At 37.2% G+C, this 21800-nt stretch overlaps 2 protein-coding genes across 3 annotated transcripts in view; one reads left to right on the top strand and one right to left on the bottom strand.

The window, feature by feature from the left end:
• LOC129249265 (neurogenic protein mastermind) overlaps positions 1 to 20426 on the bottom strand; it is a 108310-nt gene extending 87884 nt beyond the window's left edge. The window contains exons 1-3 of one of the 2 annotated variants that reach the window (XM_054888968.1): positions 20244 to 20426; positions 20102 to 20118; positions 8583 to 8908 (exon numbers count right to left, since the gene is read on the bottom strand). The gene's annotated coding sequence lies outside the window, so the exon portion shown is untranslated. The remainder of the gene's footprint in view (positions 1 to 8582; positions 8909 to 20101; positions 20119 to 20243) is intronic. The other variant, XM_054888967.1, reaches the window with a different exon arrangement.
• Positions 20427 to 21031: 605 nt separating this feature from the next.
• Positions 21032 to 21800, top strand: part of LOC129247712 (perlucin-like) — a 50527-nt gene continuing 49758 nt past the window's right edge. Inside the window, exon 1 of the mRNA XM_054886968.1 lies at positions 21032 to 21076. Coding sequence (XP_054742943.1) covers positions 21062 to 21076 — 15 coding nt within the window. The 5' untranslated portion in view covers positions 21032 to 21061. The remainder of the gene's footprint in view (positions 21077 to 21800) is intronic.

Here is a 21800-nt window from a genome sequence, read left to right as displayed (position 1 = left end):
TGTTCGCAAACGCCAATGGTTAGATAAATATGAAACACCAGAACCGACCCCTAGAATTGGCCTTCACCCCAGGAAGATCATCCTGTCTATTTGGTGGGATATGGCCGGTATTGTTTATTATGAACTTCTGGAACCAAACAAGACGATAACTACTGATTATTATTCCCATCAGATATCAAGTCTGAATGAGCCACTTAAAAAAATCGACCGTCCTTAGTGAATAGACACAAAGTTTTGTTTCACCACGACAACGCAAGACCTCATACCGCAAGGCAAACATTAGGCAAGCTGAACGAGCTCGGATGGGAGCTAATGCCGCATCCACCATACTCTCCGGATATTGCACCTTGTGATTATCACCTTTTCCGTGGACTTCAATCCCATATGAGTAACAAGAACTACTTCTCAAAAGAAGCTTTAAAAAGGGATATCGAGCCTATTTTGGCTCCAAGGACAACAAATTTTTTGAACAGGGAAATAAAAATTTGCCTAAACGTTGAGAAAACATTGCAAATAAAGAAGGGAAATATATTATTGATTAATAAATACTTTAAACATATTTTTTGTTAATTTTAAAACCAGCTTTAAAAATCGCACGAACTTATGGACTGACCTGATAATATTAAAAATGCAAAGCTTCATTTTTTCAGCCTACAGAAGTGTAAAACTTCTATCCAAAGTTTGTTTATAAAACAAACAAAATTTGGGACAACCAAACTAATTTTTCGAAACATCTGGATGCCAGCTCGAGGTTAGTCTGTAAGAACGGACAAACAGATTTAAAAACGTGTGTTACAAGTACATACCATACACTACTTTTACATCAGTGGCATCTTATTCTTGATCTGCGAATATTAGTTGGGGAAAATATAATATCATTGTTGGAGCGGAGCGTTCCATTATAGCTGGCACATAATTCTCCGGATCCATTCTGCCATACAGATATATTTCCATTTTTAAATTATCGTTATATGAATAGTAAGCGAGGTTGTTTCCCGATTTAACTCATCTTGTACTATATAAATATATACATATACTGTGCATAAGAAATCTTTTCAGAAATTTTTATTTAAATGTTCTAGAATAGAAATACTGATCCGAGAGCACAAATTAGCGGAGTTTCGCCACGAAGCTTTTGCTTCCTTCGTGGTAAAAAAGAGAAGAACAAAAAGGTTGAACTTTCTACGCACACTATGCAAATATACATACTCGTACATAAATATATGCAATTGGTATAAATTCTACTGTGCATGAAGTTTAGGAGACGGATAGTGAAACTTACACTTGTACGGCTATGTGTGATATGGTTACAAACGTATACAGGGAGAAGTGAAATCTAATACCTCACAACTAGTTTTTTTATCTTGTTGCTGGAGTTTAGAGGGCAGCAATCAGTTCATTCTCCAGGTAGTTTTAATATCTCAAGTACATTTTAAAATAAATCAATTTTTTTTAACTTTCAATTTCATTTATAATACAGTGCATATATTCTTATATAATCTTTGGAACAGAACCTTTTGGGCTTCGTTCCTGTCCAGCATACCCTCCAAACCTGACATAACACTTCCAATGGAATGTGATATGATGTTTATTTTTATTTTGTATACATATTAAGAAATTGAAACTATTTTTTCCAAGCTCATGAAATTCAGCTACTGAAATTCCACGAATTTATGAACAGTACCATGTCTTGCAAAACACGGTGTATTCTTCATCGCAACATATTCAGATTAATTTGACGTCTAATATTGCACGAGCTTTTTTGTAATAATAAAGTTCCACACGGCAATTTTCAAAAATTTGTTCTCGTAACAAATAAGCGGCCGAACAAGCAGCGCCGGAACATTAAGCAATCTATTTTTTCTGGGTGTTAGATTTCATGCCCAGAGCATGAATTCAACGGCAAGATATTAAAATTTGTCGCTTCGACAGTTCACTTTGATTGGTTTGTATACATAAATTAGCTGATTGGAAGGTTCAACTTATTTTTATATGTTACTAGCGAAAACCCGCCCGTTCCGCTGGTCGTCTTTAAAAAAATCTAGATTAATTAATTAAATTAAGCCGAAAAATACTGTGTGTTTTTTATAAAAATTCCCGGGCATGAATAGTAATGAAAGAAGTTTTGAATAGTAGTAGCAATTAAAAAACGTTTGATGTGATTTACTTTATTACTTTTTTTATTGTAAATTAATACCACAAATTGACAAAGTTTGGCCTTGTGACTTATTAATAGTAATCGCGAATGCAAGGCGAACAGGAAATTGAAGACGTTTGAATTCAAACGGCATATCCGATGGTATCATTGGTATTCGCGGTATTAAACGTCTTCACCAGAGTATTTTCCATTCAAAATTGTTGCTTCTATGACGTTATTCATCAATCTCTTAACTGTTAATCGAGTGCCATTACATAGTCGTGGTTGATTTATGTTTCTCAACATAATAATCGGTGCTCCTATTTTCAAGTCTAGCATGTGTAAATCAAGGGAATTCAAAAATTCAGTGGGATAATTTACAATATCATCTTGATTTGTAACAGTGTCAACGGATCGATATGTTTGTTCTGGACTTGGTATTTTAGCCAAAATACCCGCATTCATTTCATTCACATCTTTATTTTTGCCAGCCATGATGGCTCGTTCACTAAGCCAATCATGATTTTTGTAATTTTGAGGCAAATTTGGGAAAATAAAGGGTGTTTTTTTAGAGGTTAGGTTTTCAAGATGAAATAAAACGTATATAATTTAATGTTATGGCCAAGAACTTAGCTTTATTATAAAGATAAGGGTTCGCCATTATGTTTTAAAAATGATTTCGGGCAAGTGGCCGCCGCGGCTGGCTCGAATAAATTCCAGCCGAGAGGCCCAATTTTCGACCACTTTTTGCAGCAATTGTGGCCGTATGTCAGCAATAACGCGCCGAATATTCTCTTCCAAGACGTCAATCGTCTCGGGCTTATCTGCGTAGACAAGCGACTTCACATAGCCCCACAAGAAATAGTCCGGCGGTGTTATATCGCACGATCTTGGAGGCCACTCCACAGGTCCACGGCGCGAGATAATGCGCTCACCAAAAGTTTCCTTCAATAAATCGATTGTTGCGTTGGCTGTATGGCATGTAGCGCCGTCTTGTTGGAACCAAAGGTCGTCCACATCAACATCGTCCAATTCAGGCACGAAAAAGTCATTAATCATGGCTCTATAACGCTCTCCATTGACTGTAACATTATGGCCGGCTTCATTTTTAAAGAAATAAGGACCAATGATTCCCTCTGCCCATAGAGCACACCAAACAGTGACTTTTTGAGGATGTAACGGCGTCTCAGCAATGGCTTGTGGATTATGTTCACTCCAAATGCGACAATTTTGCTTATTGACATACCCATTCAACCAAAAGTGAGCTTCATCGCTGATCAAAATTTTCTTCGATGCGTCGCGCGAACCGAACCATTATTTTCGTAATAAATTTGCACGATTTGCTAACGTTGTTCAGGTGTAAGTCTATTCATTATGAAATGGCAAACCAAACTGAGCATAAATCAAGTGACAGCTGTCAAAAAGACCATCTACGAAAAAAGTAGTGCCAAATTGAAAACCTAACCTCTAAAAAAACACCCTTTACTTTGAATTAACTGTTCTTTCGTTTGACTTATTTGACAAAAGTTTGGTTGTAAAGTTATTAAGCCAGTTAAATTATCGACAGGAACTTTGCCATTTCCAATATCCAATAATTGCTGTGAAAATTCAGCAGCTGATGGATCATTTTGCATTAGAACACGTACATTTGTAGTTAGTTTGAGTGTTTGAACATGTCTCCACAAATATGATGACTTCAAACATGCAGCCAATTCATCTGCTACAGTTGCTCGAGGAATAACAGGCAGTGTTGGTCTAAAATCACCTGCCAGCAGCACTAAGGCACGACCAAACATTTCATTTTTACTACGTAAATCTCGTAATGTCCTATCAAGCGCTTCCAGTGACTTTTAATGTGCCATCGTGCACTCATCCCATACAATTATTTTACACTGTTGTAAAACTTTAGCCATGCCAGAGTTTTTCGATATGTTACAGGTGGGTGTTTCTTCTGTATGCATATTCAACGGCAATTTTAAAGCAGAATGCGCCGTTCGACTGCCATCCAACAAAGTGGATTATTGAAAACAAAAAAGTCTTTCCTGTACCTTCCTCTTCCTCTTTTTTGCGTGATGTCTGAAAAGTAAAAAAACTGACATATATTTGCTTCAACCGTATATTTGTGAGTACACAGGTAATACGTAAATATATGAATGATATAGGTAATATCTCACATTAGCATAACCTTTCTGCAAAAAATTAAGGAAACGATCACCAATCACGCCGGCAATGATACAATGAATTTTTCACTATAACTGACTTCAGATTAACGTTTATATAATAAGCGTATAAGTAATATAATATTTTAAAATTTTTTTAGAATTTTTTTTTTAATTTTTAATAATAATTGGTCTTCCTCTTTCTCTGCCTCTTCCTCTTCCTCCTCCTGTAGCTATTCCTTTTCCTCTTCCACCTCCAGCTCCATCTCCTTTCTTTATCCCAGAAATGGGCAGTAAAAATTACTTCACTTAAAAGCTTTCATCAACAGCTTCCATATGATACCCATATTGTACAAACGCATCCAAGGGTACATTGGTCCACCTTTTCGGCTATATCTCGAGACCCTGGTCACTCAGAGATCTAAAAAATACTCTGTATTAAAGCACTCATCAGTAGCTTTGATTTGATACCCACAATGTAAAAACACATCCTAGGGTTACCCGGGTCCTCCTTTTGGCCTTCGGCAGCGCCACCTGGTGGCGAGTGGAATCAATAAGCATATTATACTAACCTTCACCTTGGAAAAATATATATACATATATAAAAAATTTCATAATAATCGGCCCAGACACACACGACCAAAATGTATTCAATTCTAATGAATGCTATGTGCGGTACAAAAAATACGTGCGGCAAATAGCAAAAACACACTCACTTAACCGACGCACCGCACACACACGCGTCATCGGATTTCAACCAAACTTCACAGAAACCTTTGCCAAAGTAACACCAACAATGTGTGAAACTTTCATTGTTTTCCTTTCACGCGTTGCTGAGATTACCCCGGACAAATGCACACTTTTTTTCGGCTTAATTTTTATATATATAGATATGCTTGAAGAAACATGAGAGCGGCATATAGCCGTATGCACAATGCGTGCATCCAACTTCTTATTCTCAGTCACTTAAAACCTCTTTCCCACAAACCACAATACATACCATTTGTTTACCGATTTTGGCAGCTCATTTTCTTTCCTATTCCTAACAGGTTGTTGAGAAAATGAAATCGAATTTACCATGTCAACAAATTTAACTGCTTCGCATCAACAAACAGTCGAGAAAATAGTCTTTGAATCCAAAAAATGATTGCGGATGGTAACAAATACTATATATCAGTAATACACCGTTGCAACAAATTTATTTCGGGAAATAAAACATAAGCATATCTCTTGTTGTGAGGTTTTTGTACCATATAAATCTATGTAGCATAATAGTACTTATGTATGATTAGTATTGTATGCTAAATTGAACGTTTAAGTAGAGTGAATAAAATTCTTTAGAGTTGAGCTCTGGTTTCCTTGTATCGGTCGTAATATAACGTTGCCAAAAACCGTGCAAATTTTATTAATTTATGTCCACTACATCGTTACCAAATGATAGAGACGCTACCAAATAATACTGCAACAGTACTGTGAGTATTTAAACAAATATTTGAGGTATTTTAGAAACTAATGGAATTAGATGTATGTATTAATCAAAACTCTGTCTATCTACAGATAATCGACAAAATTTAAAATCAAACAAATGACGAGCGAGGATGGTGCATTTCTCATTGAAGGTGAATTGCTCAAGCATTCATGTACAACATTACATAGCTCTTGAAGATATAGCCATACTCAAGCAGAAGAGAGACAGAATGAAAACACTGCAGAAAAAAGGTGCGTGCATTTATTAAGTTTAATTATTTACTTTATGTTGATTCTGCCAGTCTACAGCGCCAATACCATCGAAATACTCTCTAAATATATATAATTTAAACACTTCGCTCTTGCTTTCATAATCACACTTTTAAGTTTAAAATATATTTTATAATATTCCCATTTATGTTGTAAAAGCAAATATTTTCTTAATTGAATTCGCTAAACATTGAGTTGGAACGAATCATTTTGACAAAGTGTTAAAAAAGATTTTCTTATTCTAACTTGTTATTTACCGGAAAAGTATATAAGTACAAAATTTTTCTTCATTTTGAGTTAAAGGAAAATTTTTTTTTAATTATTTTCCGACGCACCAAAACCTCAAAAGTCTCCTCATTTGAACATTCTTTGAATACTTGTAACTCCGATGATTATCGATGATGCAGAAAACAAATAAGTTAAAAGAAAAATTTTACTTTATTTTATTAATTAATTTTCCAGCGGAACAATGGGAGACAGCTACATACTTTTAGAAATAGTGCAGAAGTTACCGAGTAAAGGATTTGTGTACTTGGTGGCGGGGGTGAAAGCTAAAATGCACAACTTCATTGCATGGTATCTCTGAAGACAATTTGGTTTCTTTGACAATTCTTGAGGTGTTCAAAAACTTCCTCGGCATAATAATTTTTTTTTATCAATTTTGTTTTTGCCTCGATTAATATAATATACAATAACCTTTCTGATTCTAATTCAACGTTTGTTCACTTTGTTTTTTGTTTTTGTTTCCTTTTTCGTTTGGTATGACAACTAATTTCAATACATTTCCGATCGAAATTAGGGTAGACAGCGATGTCTTCATAATTCGCAAGGTAATTGAAACTGGATTTCTTACAAATGAGGTACTTCGTTCTCAAAATTTTGTATGGCGAATTACGTATTTTGAAGGGTAAGCGGAACGTAGATTACAAATTAGAAAGCGAATTACGAATAGGAGAGCGAATTACGTGCTGTAAAAACATAGCATAAGAGTGATTAATGTATGTTTATTTTCGAAATGTAAAAAAAATGCATATTTCAAACCGAGTTTCTTTATAAATTATTGTACAGAAATTTTACTTTAAATTAAAGTTTAGACCCTATCCACCACCTGGGGACGCGCCCTATAGGGATAACAGGTTCCCCCAAGGGCTTGACAACAATTCGGACATATTGGACCACATAGTAGTGGCTATAGTAAAGGGTTTTTCCATTGGCGCGGGTCGATTTTGGCGCCCTGTGGCAGCCATTTTATTTTGGTGACATCTGTCAAATCTTTTGTTTATTATTCAGTTGTTTATGCCAAATCATCATGGCAAGTTACACGATTGAACAGCATGTTCAAATGATAAAACTTTATTATCAAAATGAGTGTTCATTAACGCAAACGTTGCGCGCATTGCGCCCATTTCTCGGTAGACGTGGTGGCCCTTTCAATTTCTTATGGCCCATATTGAACCATATGGACCTAGACGACATGTGGTTCCAGCAGGACGGCGCTACGTGCCACACAGCAAACGCCATTTTATTCCATTTCAACATCTACCCACCCTTGAAAACCCTTTAGATTGGTGTAATAAAACTAAAACTATACGAAGCAAAAAGCACATTAAACAAATAAATGTTAAATCATAGTGTTATGAGTTGGGAAAAACCCCGTAAACTTTACGTATATGTACATAAATATTTTACTGCACTTTAAAACGGAGAGGAAATATTTTTATTCACACGAATCGTTACGAACATTGTATTTTTGGTTTTGTACTTCTAGCAGTAGAAGTAATATTGGGTAATTATTTAGTTTAAGACTCAGGGATCAAAATAGGTAAAAAATAGTGAATATATCCCAATAAGTCTCGTTTTGGTCCCTTCTTCTGCCAAAACAATATTTTAATATACACGAAAATTGTTCATGCCTTAAATTATATGAAGTAAAAAATTATTGAATCAAGATACGTTATAAGTGTGCTAAAGAAAAGCGTAAAAAGTAGCAATGCCAAAATTTACCTTCGTCGCGCATTTTATGTTTACATTTTTGTTATTGAAATATTCAATAATTAACAAATTTAGCAAAATATTTTGCTGAAAATATCAAGAATTAGGGCATATAGTGTTCCAGTTGTGTGACAGTTAGTGACACAATTTACTATTATAATTTTCCGGAATTATATTTTGTTAATTATGAACGCTTTAAAAGACTAGCATAACAAATTGGGATTTTGGCATCCTACTACATAACTAAATATCGCACTGTCCCAGAATTTAGGAAAGTTTCAACCTTTTTTAATTTATTTTAAAAACAAGTATTTGGTTCCACCGTGTTTTTTTAAATCAGCCAATTAGTGTGTAAATCTTAAATGCGCTCTTCAGAGTTCAAATGAGTAAAAGGTTGAACTTTTGCTTTAAAAAATCCCTTGATTTTTGTCGCAAATTCCACCATTAACTATAAGCTTAATCGTCCTATCCAAATTAAATTTATTTTCACAGAATATATCACCTTGAAGGAAATGATAATATATCCCAGAAGAATTAAAGTATTCGAAAAGATGTACCTCTTCCAGTTGTTTTGTAAGTTATATCAATTTTTGGATTTCGCTTTTATTTACACCGCATTGATTAAATCCTGGAATTAGGTGTCGTATTTAATTCCCGTTTCATATTCATTGGGCGCTTAATACTTCTGAAATACGTTTATGTTATGTTTGTTCGCTCAAGGCGCAACTACACTTCTTTGATTTAGAGTCCTTTTTATACGTCTCACATTGCGCGACCAGCATACATTCAAAGGAAATTTGTACACTTTGCTTTACATTTTTCACTCTTCGCCCACTCCATGCCTTCTTACAATGCATGTTGTTTGTTAATTGACTTGAATTGCCTTAAATTAGACGAACGGTAAATTCTTTCATTATTATCGCGGATATTATTTATGGCAAAATTAATTCCCATGTTGATCTTAAACACTTGGGGCATAATACATAATAGGTTTTATATAAATTTACATCGAACAGATGGTGCCAGATTATCACTAGGTCGCTCTTAAAATTCAATAACCTACTAACAAAATATAATCATTTGGATATTTCATTGGATGGGATTTGCTGAGACGATAGTTACATAAAATAATTGAAAATTCTATTTAAATATTACTTTTTTCTATTATTAGTTTCATAACATATCTGAATTGAAATCTTAATTTGTAAGGACATAATACCCTATTGACATGAATAAATAAATAAAATTGTGGTTTTTCTACCCAAGGAGCTGTCTTGTAATAAATACCTTAATGGTAGATTAAATTAATTACAAAAAGTTAAACATTGAAGAGATTTACATACATATATAATATTATATAAAATTACAATAATAAGAGTAGTGTTTTTCATAATCGGGCAAGTTCTGTAATTCACTTCCGAGTGAATATCTTTGACATTTTAAAATTATTTCACCTATATTATCAAATTGATTATATACTTAAGCTTATACTGTATTTTCTTTTTAGAAGGAGCCTATGTGTTTGTATATACATGTATGGACTTACATATGTATATGGAGTTGAAAGTTTGCGTAGACTAAATATAAAATATCCACAGTACATTTAATTAATACGTTAAAGAACGTTAAATCTTTAGAGTTAGACAGGTCTGGGTTACCGGGTTAGGATAATAACATATTGGGGCTTTTAAAAGCTATTGGTCAATAGATGTCAGCTTTATATTCTATTTTAAGTTGATAAATTAATACATAGAAAGACATCACATAACCATATAAGATAATAAATGTGTATGTATATTCAACTTATATCTATACTAATATTATAAAGAGGAAAACTTTGTTTGTTTGTTTGTTACGAATAGGCTCAAAAACTACTGGACCGATTTTAAAAATTCTTTCACCATTCGAAAGCTACATTATCCACGAAAAACATGGATTATATTTTCTTTTGGAAATAGGGCTCGAGATATAGGTCAAAACGTGGACCCGGGTAACCTTCGGACGTGTATGTACAATATGGGTATCAAATGAAAGCTGTTGGTGAATGCTTTAGTACAGAGTATTTTTCATGCCGCTCCGTGACTGGGGTCTCGAGATATAGGTCAAAACGTGGACCCGGGTTACCTTCGGATGTGTATGTACAATATGGGTATCAAATTGAAGCTGTTGGTGAATGCTTTAGTACAGAGTATTTTTCATGCCGCTCCGTGACTGGGGTCTCGAGATATAGGTCAAAAGGTGGACCCGGGTAACCTTTGGTTGTGTATGTACAATATGGGTATCAAATGAAAGCTGTTGATAAGTGCTTTAATATGGGGTAATTTTCATACCTATTGATGACTAGGGTCTGGAAATATATGCCAAAACGTGGACCCGCCGTCTCTTTGCACCGAATTAAACCAAACTTACACACATTGTTAAGGAGGTATTGAAGATGGTTTCCGTATAGTTTGGATACCTATTGGTAGATAGGGTCTCGAGATATAGGTCCAAACGTGGACCCGGGTAACCTTCGGATGTGTATGTACAATATGGGTATCAAATGGAAGCTGTTGGTGAATGCTTTAGTTCAGAGTATTTCCATCCGCTCCGTGACTAGGATCTCGAGATAGAGACCAAAACGTGGAGCCTAGAATGTGTTTGTACAATATGGATATCAAATTGAAGCTGTTGGGGAATGCTTTAGTACAGAGTATTTTTCATGCCGCTCCGTGACTGGGGTCTCGAGATATAGGTCAAAACGTGGACCCGGGTAACCTTTGGTTGTGTATGTACAATATGGGTATCAAATGAAAGCTGTTGATAAGTGCTTTAATATGGGGTAATTTTCATACCTATTGATGACTAGGGTCTGGAAATATATGCCAAACGTGGACCCGCCGTGTCTTTGCACCGAATTAAACCAAACTTACACACATTGTTAAGGAGGTATTGAAGATGGTTTCCGTATAGTTTGGATACCTATTGGTAGATAGGGTCTCGAGATATAGGTCAAAACGTGGACCCGGGTAACCTTCGGATGTGTATGTACAATATGGGTATCAAATGAAAGCTGTTGATAAGTGCTTTAATACGGGGTAATTTGATGACTAAGGTCTGGAAATATATGCCAAAACGTGGACCCGCCGTGTCTTTGCACCGAATTAAACCAAACTTACACACATTGTTAAGGAGGTATTGAAGATGGTTTCCGTATAGTTTGGATTCCTATTGGTAGATAGGGTCTCGAGATATAGGTCAAAACGTGGACCCGGGTAACCTTCGGATGTGTATGTACAATATGGGTATCAAATGGAAGCTGTTGGTGAATGCTTTAGTTCAGAGTATTTCCATCCGCTCCGTGACTAGGGTCTCGAGATAGAGACCAAAACGTGGACCCTAGAATGTGTTTGTACAATATGGATATCAAATGAAAGCTGTTGATAAGTGCTTTAATACGGGGTAATTTTCATACCTATTGATGACTAGGGTCTCGAAATATATGCCAAAACGTGGACCCGCCGTGTCTTTGCACCGAATTAAACCAAACTTACACACATTGTTAAGGAGGTATTGAAGATGGTTTCCGTATAGTTTGGATATCTATTGGTGGATAGGGTTCGAGATATATGTAGGTCAAAACGTGAACCCGGGTAACCTTTGGTTGTGTATGTACAATTTGTGTATCAAATGAAAGCTGTTGATAAGTGCTTTAATCCGAGGTAATTTTCATACCTATTGATGACTAGGGTCTGGAAATATATGCCAAAACGTGGACCCGCCGTCTCTTTGCACCGAATTAAACCAAACTTACACACATTGTTAAGGAGGTATTGAAGATGGTTTCCGTATAGTTTGGATACCTATTGGTAGATAGGGTCTCGAGATATAGGTCCAAACGTGGACCCGGGTAACCTTCGGATGTGTATGTACAATATGGGTATCAAATGGAAGCTGTTGGTGAATGCTTTAGTTCAGAGTATTTCCATCCGCTCCGTGACTAGGATCTCGAGATAGAGACCAAAACGTGGAGCCTAGAATGTGTTTGTACAATATGGATATCAAATGGAAGCTGTTGGGGAATGCTTTAGTACAGAGTATTTTTCATGCCGCTCCGTGACTGGGGTCTCGAGATATAGGTCAAAACGTGGACCCGGGTAACCTTTGGTTGTGTATGTACAATATGGGTATCAAATGAAAGCTGTTGATAAGTGCTTTAATATGGGGTAATTTTCATACCTATTGATGACTAGGGTCTGGAAATATATGCCAAACGTGGACCCGCCGTGTCTTTGCACCGAATTAAACCAAACTTACACACATTGTTAAGGAGGTATTGAAGATGGTTTCCGTATAGTTTGGATACCTATTGGTAGATAGGGTCTCGAGATATAGGTCAAAACGTGGACCCGGGTAACCTTCGGATGTGTATGTACAATATGGGTATCAAATGAAAGCTGTTGATAAGTGCTTTAATACGGGGTAATTTGATGACTAAGGTCTGGAAATATATGCCAAAACGTGGACCCGCCGTGTCTTTGCACCGAATTAAACCAAACTTACACACATTGTTAAGGAGGTATTGAAGATGGTTTCCGTATAGTTTGGATTCCTATTGGTAGATAGGGTCTCGAGATATAGGTCAAAACGTGGACCCGGGTAACCTTCGGATGTGTATGTACAATATGGGTATCAAATGGAAGCTGTTGGTGAATGCTTTAGTTCAGAGTATTTCCATCCGCTCCGTGACTAGGGTCTCGAGATAGAGACCAAAACGTGGACCCTAGAATGTGTTTGTACAATATGGATATCAAATGAAAGCTGTTGATAAGTGCTTTAATACGGGGTAATTTTCATACCTATTGATGACTAGGGTCTCGAAATATATGCCAAAACGTGGACCCGCCGTGTCTTTGCACCGAATTAAACCAAACTTACACACATTGTTAAGGAGGTATTGAAGATGGTTTCCGTATAGTTTGGATATCTATTGGTGGATAGGGTTCGAGATATATGTAGGTCAAAACGTGAACCCGGGTAACCTTTGGTTGTGTATGTACAATTTGTGTATCAAATGAAAGCTGTTGATAAGTGCTTTAATCCGAGGTAATTTTCATACCTATTGATGACTAGGGTCTGGAAATATATGCCAAAACGTGGACCCGCCGTCTCTTTGCACCGAATTAAACCAAACTTACACACAATGTTAAGGAGGTATTGAAGATGGTTTCCGTATAGTTTGGATACCTATTGGTAGATAGGGTCTCGAGATATAGGTCCAAACGTGGACCCGGGTAACCTTCGGATGTGTATGTACAATATGGGTATCAAATGGAAGCTGTTGGTGAATGCTTTAGTTCAGAGTATTTCCATCCGCTCCGTGACTAGGATCTCGAGATAGAGACCAAAACGTGGAGCCTAGAATGTGTTTGTACAATATGGATATCAAATTGAAGCTGTTGGGGAATGCTTTAGTACAGAGTATTTTTCATGCCGCTCCGTGACTGGGGTCTCGAGATATAGGTCAAAACGTGGACCCGGGTAACCTTTGGTTGTGTATGTACAATATGGGTATCAAATGAAAGCTGTTGATAAGTGCTTTAATACGGGGTAATTTGATGACTAAGGTCTGGAAATATATGCCAAAACGTGGACCCGCCGTGTCTTTGCACCGAATTAAACCAAACTTACACACATTGTTAAGGAGGTATTGAAGATGGTTTCCGTATAGTTTGGATTCCTATTGGTAGATAGGGTCTCGAGATATAGGTCAAAACGTGGACCCGGGTAACCTTCGGATGTGTATGTACAATATGGGTATCAAATGGAAGCTGTTGGTGAATGCTTTAGTTCAGAGTATTTCCATCCGCTCCGTGACTAGGGTCTCGAGATAGAGACCAAAACGTGGACCCTAGAATGTGTTTGTACAATATGGATATCAAATGAAAGCTGTTGATAAGTGCTTTAATACGGGGTAATTTTCATACCTATTGATGACTAGGGTCTCGAAATATATGCCAAAACGTGGACCCGCCGTGTCTTTGAACCGAATTAAACCAAACTTACACACATTGTTAAGTAGATATTGAAGATGATTTCCGTATAGTTTAAATACCTATTGGTAGATAGGGTCTCGAGATATAGGTCCAAACGTGGACCCGGGTAACCTTCGGATGTGTATGTACAATATGGGTATCAAATGGAAGCTGTTGGTGAATGCTTTAGTTCAGAGTATTTCCATCCGCTCCGTGACTAGGATCTCGAGATAGAGACCAAAACGTGGAGCCTAGAATGTGTTTGTACAATATGGATATCAAATTGAAGCTGTTGGGGAATGCTTTAGTACAGAGTATTTTTCATGCCGCTCCGTGACTGGGGTCTCGAGATATAGGTCAAAACGTGGACCCGGGTAACCTTTGGTTGTGTATGTACAATATGGGTATCAAATGAAAGCTGTTGATAAGTGCTTTAATACGGGGTAATTTGATGACTAAGGTCTGGAAATATATGCCAAAACGTGGACCCGCCGTGTCTTTGCACCGAATTAAACCAAACTTACACACATTGTTAAGGAGGTATTGAAGATGGTTTCCGTATAGTTTGGATTCCTATTGGTAGATAGGGTCTCGAGATATAGGTCAAAACGTGGACCCGGGTAACCTTCGGATGTGTATGTACAATATGGGTATCAAATGGAAGCTGTTGGTGAATGCTTTAGTTCAGAGTATTTCCATCCGCTCCGTGACTAGGGTCTCGAGATAGAGACCAAAACGTGGACCCTAGAATGTGTTTGTACAATATGGATATCAAATGAAAGCTGTTGATAAGTGCTTTAATACGGGGTAATTTGATGTCTAAGGTCTGGAAATATATGCCAAAACGTGGACCCGCCGTGTCTTTGCACCGAATTAAACCAAACTTACACACATTGTTAAGGAGGTATTGAAGATGGTTTCCGTATAGTTTGGATTCCTATTGGTAGATAGGGTCTCGAGATATAGGTCCAAACGTGGACCCGGGTAACCTTCGGATGTGTATGTACAATATGGGTATCAAATGGAAGCTGTTGGTGAATGCTTTAGTTCAGAGTATTTCCATCCGCTCCGTGACTAGGATCTCGAGATAGAGACCAAAACGTGGAGCCTAGAATGTGTTTGTACAATATGGATATCAAATTGAAGCTGTTGGGGAATGCTTTAGTACAGAGTATTTTTCATGCCGCTCCGTGACTGGGGTCTCGAGATATAGGTCAAAACGTGGACCCGGGTAACCTTTGGTTGTGTATGTACAATATGGGTATCAAATGAAAGCTGTTGATAAGTGCTTTAATATGGGGTAATTTTCATACCTATTGATGACTAGGGTCTGGAAATATATGCCAAACGTGGACCCGCCGTGTCTTTGCACCGAATTAAACCAAACTTACACACATTGTTAAGGAGGTATTGAAGATGGTTTCCGTATAGTTTGGATACCTATTGGTAGATAGGGTCTCGAGATATAGGTCAAAACGTGGACCCGGGTAACCTTCGGATGTGTATGTACAATATGGGTATCAAATGGAAGCTGTTGCTGAATCCTTTAGTTCAGAGTATTTTTCATGCCACTCCGTGACTAGGGTCTCGAGATTGAGACCAAAACGTGGAGCCTAGAATGTGTTTGTACAATATGGATATCAAATTGAAGCTGTTGGGGAATGCTTTAGTACAGAGTATTTTTCATGCCGCTCCGTGACTGGGGTCTCGAGATATAGGTCAAAACGTGGACCCGGGTAACCTTTGGTTGTGTATGTACAATATGGGTATCAAATGAAAGCTGTTGATAAGTGCTTTAATACGGGGTAATTTTCATACCTATTGATGACTAGGGTCTCGAAATATATGCCAAAACGTGGACCCGCCGTGTCTTTGCACCGAATTAAACCAAACTTACGCACATTGTGAAGTAAGTATTGAAAATGGGTTTCGTAAAGTTTGGTTGTAATTCGGAGCACTGGCAACGGGTACAGCGTTCTTTTGAACCATCCATAATGTCGCTTACTTTTTTAACGCTTGGGGCGGAACTGAACTGTCAAATTGACAGTGTGAGTTACAATGGGTCTATATTTCTTTCTGATTTGGATGCCATAAGGAAAAAACGTAAGTGCAACATGTAAAAATTGTTTGTGAATTTTTTTGGAGTGGATTTTGGAACAGTGAATAATTTCTTACGAAATTTGAGAATTTAATGTGAAATCCGAATGAAATTATGTGTTCGTGAAAAAAAAATTTTTTTCGTTTTTTTTTTTGAAAAATATAAATGGATAATGGTTAAAAAAGCTCCAATGGATCAGGAAAAAAGACGATTGTTTATTCATATGCGTTGATTTGACATTTAAAAACAATCTTCTTTTTTCCTGATTTTCAATTTATATTTTATATTTACTCAAAAACAAATAGAAAAACAAAAAATATTGTTTATGCCAAAGCGCTTGAATAAAGAATAAAGAAATAAATAATATGAAAATCATATATTTTCTGTTCTAAACCATATCTATTCTATTTTAGTGTGCCCAGCGAAGGGGGCCGGGTTTGCTAGTTTATAATATATTTATAAGATAAAATCACGAACCACTTTAATTCTTACGTTATTTTAATTATACCTCTAATAAAAATAAATAATATTGCTTTTCGGTTGTAAGTAAGCAGCAAATGGCGTTTTGTCAATATTTAATTTGCCGACTAATGAAATAATAATTTGGTTTGCGTTCAGATACCTTACAAGATATCGAGCTCAAAAATTTGAAGCTGTTAAAATTCACATGGCAGTCGGTTCTACGTACCGAAATGTTTCGGGTTTCTTTTCCGACAAAGCGCTGACATCACAGTAAACTTCTTCTTCTTCTTAATTGGCGCTGTAACCGCTTACATGATTTTGGCCGAGTTTAACAAAGCGCGCCAGTCGTTTCTTTCTCGTGCTAACCGGCGCCAGTTGGACACACCAAGTGAAGCCAAGTCCTTCTCCACTTGATCTTTCCAACGCAGAGGAGGCCGCCCTCTTCCTCTGCTACCACCAGCTGGTACCGCATCGAATACTTTCAAAGCCGGAGCGTTTGTATCCATTCGGAAGACATGACCCAGCCAACATAGCCGCTGGATCTTTATTCGCTGCGCTATGTCTATGTCTACGTTAGTTTTTTTCGTCGAGAGAGGACTCTAGTAGCACTTGTTGGCAAGAGAGATTCTACGTTGGATTTCAAGGCTGACATTGTTTTCGGTGTTAATGCTGGTTCCTAAATAAACGAAGTCTTTTACAACCTCGAAATTATAACTGTCAACAGGGACGTGGGTGCCGATACGCGAGGGCGCCGACTATTTGTTTGAAGACAGGAGGTACTTCGTTTTGTCCTCGTTCACCACCAGACCCATTCGCTTTGCCTCTTTATCCAGTTTGGAGAAGGCAGAACTAACAGCGCGGTTGTTAAGGCCGATGATGTCAATATCATCGGCATACGCCAGCAATTGTACGCTCTTATAAAATATTGTGCCTGAGCGATTAAGTTCTGCGGCTCGTACGATGCTCTCCAACATCAGGTTAAAGAAGTCACACGACAGCGAGTCACCCTGTCTGAAACCTCGTTTGGTATCAAACGGCTCGGAGAGGTCCTTCCCAATTCTGACGGCGCTGCTGGTGTTGAGCAACGTCATCTTACATAGCCGTATTAGTTTTGCGGGGATACCAAATACAGACATCGCGGCATACAGGTAACTCCTTTCCGTACTGTCGAATGCAGCTTTGAAATCGACGAAAAGATGGTGTGTGTCGATTCTCCTTTCATGGGTCTTTTCCAAGATTTGGCGTATTTTGAATATTTGGTCGATGGTAGACTTTCCAGGTCTGAAGCCACACTGATAAGGTCCAATCAGTTGGTTGACGGTGGCCTTCAGTCTTTCACACAATACGCTCGCTAGAACCTTATAGGCGATATTTAGAAGACTAATCCCGCGGTAATTGGCACAAATTGCAGGATCGCCCTTCTTATGGATTGGGCAGAGCACACTTAAATTCCAATCGGCAGGCATGCTTTCATCCGACCATATTTTGCATAGGAGCTGATGCATGCACCTTACCAGCTTCTCGCCGCCATGTTTGAATAGCTCAGCCGACAGTCCGTCGGCGCCCGCGGCTTTGTTGTTCTTTAGCCGCGTTATCGCTATTCTCACCTCGTAATGATCGGGTAGCGGAACGACAATTCCGTCGTCAACGATTGGGGTATCGGGATCTTCACTTTCTCGGTGACATGCGCAGCTGTCACTGTTTAATAGGTTCGAGAAGTGTTCCCTCCATAATTTAAGATTGCTCTGTACGTCAGTCACCAGCTCGCCGTCTTTGTTCTTACAGGAAAACGCCCCGGTCTTAAAACCTTCTGTAAGCCGCCGAACTTTCTGGTAGAATTTTCGGGCGTTGTTCCTGTTGGCCAGCATCTAAAGCTCTCCGCACTCACGTATTTCGGCCACTCGTTTCTTTTTTCGGATAATACGTCTCTCTTCCTTTTTCAGCTCTCTTTAGCGATCCCACATGGCTCGCGTTGCGCCCGATCGCAGCGTGGCTCTATAGGCGGCATCCTTCCTTTCAGCGGCAGCTGACATTCCTCGTCGTACCAATTGTTTTTTCGGGCTCGCCGGAATCCGATTTCTTCTTCGGCGGCGGTACGTAGAGAACGAGAAATGTTGCTCCATTGTTCGTGCATGATGGTTTGTTGGGCATTACTCTCTGAGAGCAGGCGTGAGAGTCGAGTGGCGAATCTTCTGGCTGTCTGTTGTGATTGCAGCTTTTCGATGTCGAACATTCTTTGCGTAGGTAGATGCACGTTTTTTGCTGCACAGAGGCGTGTGCGCAGTTTGGCTGCAACAAGGTAGTGATCCGAATCGATGTTGGGTCCTCGGATCGTACGTACGTCTAATACACTAGAAGCGTGTCTTCCATCTATCACAACATGATCGATCTGGTTTCGTGTTTTTCGATCAGGAGACAGCCAGGTGGCTTGGTGAATCTTCTTATGCTGGAATCTGGTGCTGCAGAATACCATGTTTCGGGCCCCGGCGAAGACGATCAGCCTCTGTCCGTTACCGGATGTTTCGTTGTGCAGGCTGAATTTTCCGACTGTGGGACCAAAAATTCCCTCCTTGCCTACCCTGGCGTTGAAGTCGCCAAGCACGATTGAGCAAACCCACAATCTTATGCAACACTCCAGCTTTCCTTAGTTCCCCTACTCGTTCTAAGCACTAAAACATTGTTTCTCCAAACTTTGAGAGTTAAATAAATAAATCTCAAGTAGGTGCGTATGTATTAATGTTGTTGCCAAATCATCTCTAAATTTGGTTTGCTAGTTAAGACACAAATTTTTTCGCTTACTGATGTTATATGTAACTATCATATATTACTATATATATGTATATGCTAGTGGTAGAAAGTAAAATAATCTTTAGGAGTTATATAAAATGAAAAAAATTGTGTACAAGCAAATTAAATAGAAAAAATAAATAGCATGACGCCCTTTTTCAGTGCCGAGTACAGTTCAACAGAATTCTATAACACCTCGACATTATTGATTTATTATAGTGCTAGTGTCTATATTTTTAAATAATTAGTTTTTCCAATAACGTCTTATTTTTAACTCAACTTAGGTGTTTTGAGAAATATCATAATTCTCTTACGCTACGTAATACATAATTCGAATGAATTCAAGTATACCCAGAAGTATCATACTGCATTCCGCTTAGGACTCAGATTAGACGTTCTGGCAACCGCAGATTTTTTTATATATTTTTTTTTTATTTTTTATTTTTTTATTTTTTTGTTAAACAAAATATATGAAATGAACTATAAGCCTATTTTTTAATGAAATAGAAGATAATGGGCTTTCATATTGGGTACCAGTATTTAAAATTTTACTTTCATAGAAAGCACAAAACATACTACAGAACAGTTTGTTTTTAGGTTTTTTCCATTTCAAATAGTTGGGAATATTATCAATTTTTTATGTAGGTTAAAAGCTAATCTATAAAGTTTGTTTATATTTTCTCTATGCAGATAATTCAGCTGTAATTTCATTTACGTGTTAGGTTGAATAAGCTGGGAATTACTGTATATACTACTACTGTGTAAACATATGTAGGTACGCGACAAAAAAAACGTGTGCATCAGCATTACAGCTCATTTTGGCTTGGAAAAATACGATTTTCTAAATTGCTACCCACAGACGCAAGTTCCGTTGTTAGACAGTTGTTTTTTTAATATTTAGTTTACTCAGCAGATACACTTTACAAACTTGAAAAATATTCTCTAAAACTCTTTTTAATGTTGCACTTTGTTTTCTTGTTTATGGTACATCATCACTTTGTTATGAATGATTTTAGCTAGCATTGATAATAAAACAACGGAGAAAAGTAAGAAGTAAGAAATTCCAAGTTGCCACTTAGTTTTGAATGCCACTCAAGCCGAGTATGATTATATTCAGAATGCATAATCCCACGCATGACGAAAAACAAGGCGAATTGAGTACTGTAGGTAGCGTCTTCCCAAAACATTTACTTTATATTTCGCGATTCTGACAAGTTGGACGCCAGGTCTTTTGCTAATACAAAACAAACGAACAAAACAAGCAAAAGGATGAAAAATTACATGTTTTTGGTAATACTGTGATTTGTGAGATTTAAACTACACAAACTTATTGAAAACGAAGTGCCGCGCGTTAAATTGTGAAATCATAAATTAATATTGTTGTGAACGGTGAAGTTTTGCGAAACAACTGGCAACAATAGCGAACGGAATGCCAAAACAAAAACATGAATTAGCCTGATGGCGAAAGCAGATAGCGAGACAGAGCATGCTTTCTTGGTCTACCATTTGATGAGTTAGACGAAGACAACAGGTGACTACATCGCACCAGATCTGGAAATTACGACAATTATTAAACACATGTATATAGGCAGAGGTGCATGCACATAGGGTATTCAGTTGGAAGTTGAACTTGTAAGCGAACAAATGAAAACAAATAGAGTGATTCAGTTTTAAAATGAATGTGTCCAAGGTAGAGCAGTTAAGTATTGAAAATAAAAATCAAATGGTGTTGCAATTAATTTGTGAATTTTATTCAACAATCCTTTTGATCGAACTCAAAGGAAATGTTGTAAGAGAATTATTTGGATTTTAACGTAACAACTCTATATAAAACCAGGCGAACTAATTTAAGCTGGTGCCACTACATCAGCTGAGCTGTTTTCGTAATTTTGTATTTCGAATGAAACAGTGGCCTTTTTCTCTGATTGTTTTTACATTCCTCTCAAGGCAAATCTATTAAAGATGGTGTTGGTAAATCAACTGAGTTGTTTTTTTTTTTCTTTCGCCGTGTTCGTCTGGCTATCAGCTCAGAATGAAACAAAGCGAATTCATTATTTGTTTTCTACTTTCCCAATACTTTGCCTTGACAATAAAACGTACAGAATTTTGTTGGGGTCGGTGTCGAAATTCTGTATGTACAAAATTCTAAAAACAAAATTCTGCTTTTTAAAATTCTGCTTTTTTAAAATTCTGCTTTTTTAAAATTCTGCTTTCTAAAATTCTGCTTTGAAAATTCTGTATTACAAAATTCTGTATTAAAATATAATGTTAACAATGTTAAAGAGGGAATGTAATTATTTAATTTATTATTATTATTATTTTTTATTATTATTCGAGATATTAAATAAAAAATAATAATAATAATAATACATAATAATTTTTTCTTCAGTTTCGATAGAATCCACAGTATTTTT

Source organism: Anastrepha obliqua, chromosome 5 (genome assembly GCF_027943255.1).
Source record: "Anastrepha obliqua isolate idAnaObli1 chromosome 5, idAnaObli1_1.0, whole genome shotgun sequence".
NCBI lineage: Eukaryota > Metazoa > Arthropoda > Insecta > Diptera > Tephritidae > Anastrepha > Anastrepha obliqua.
This window is presented reverse-complemented; position numbering and strand designations above follow the sequence as displayed.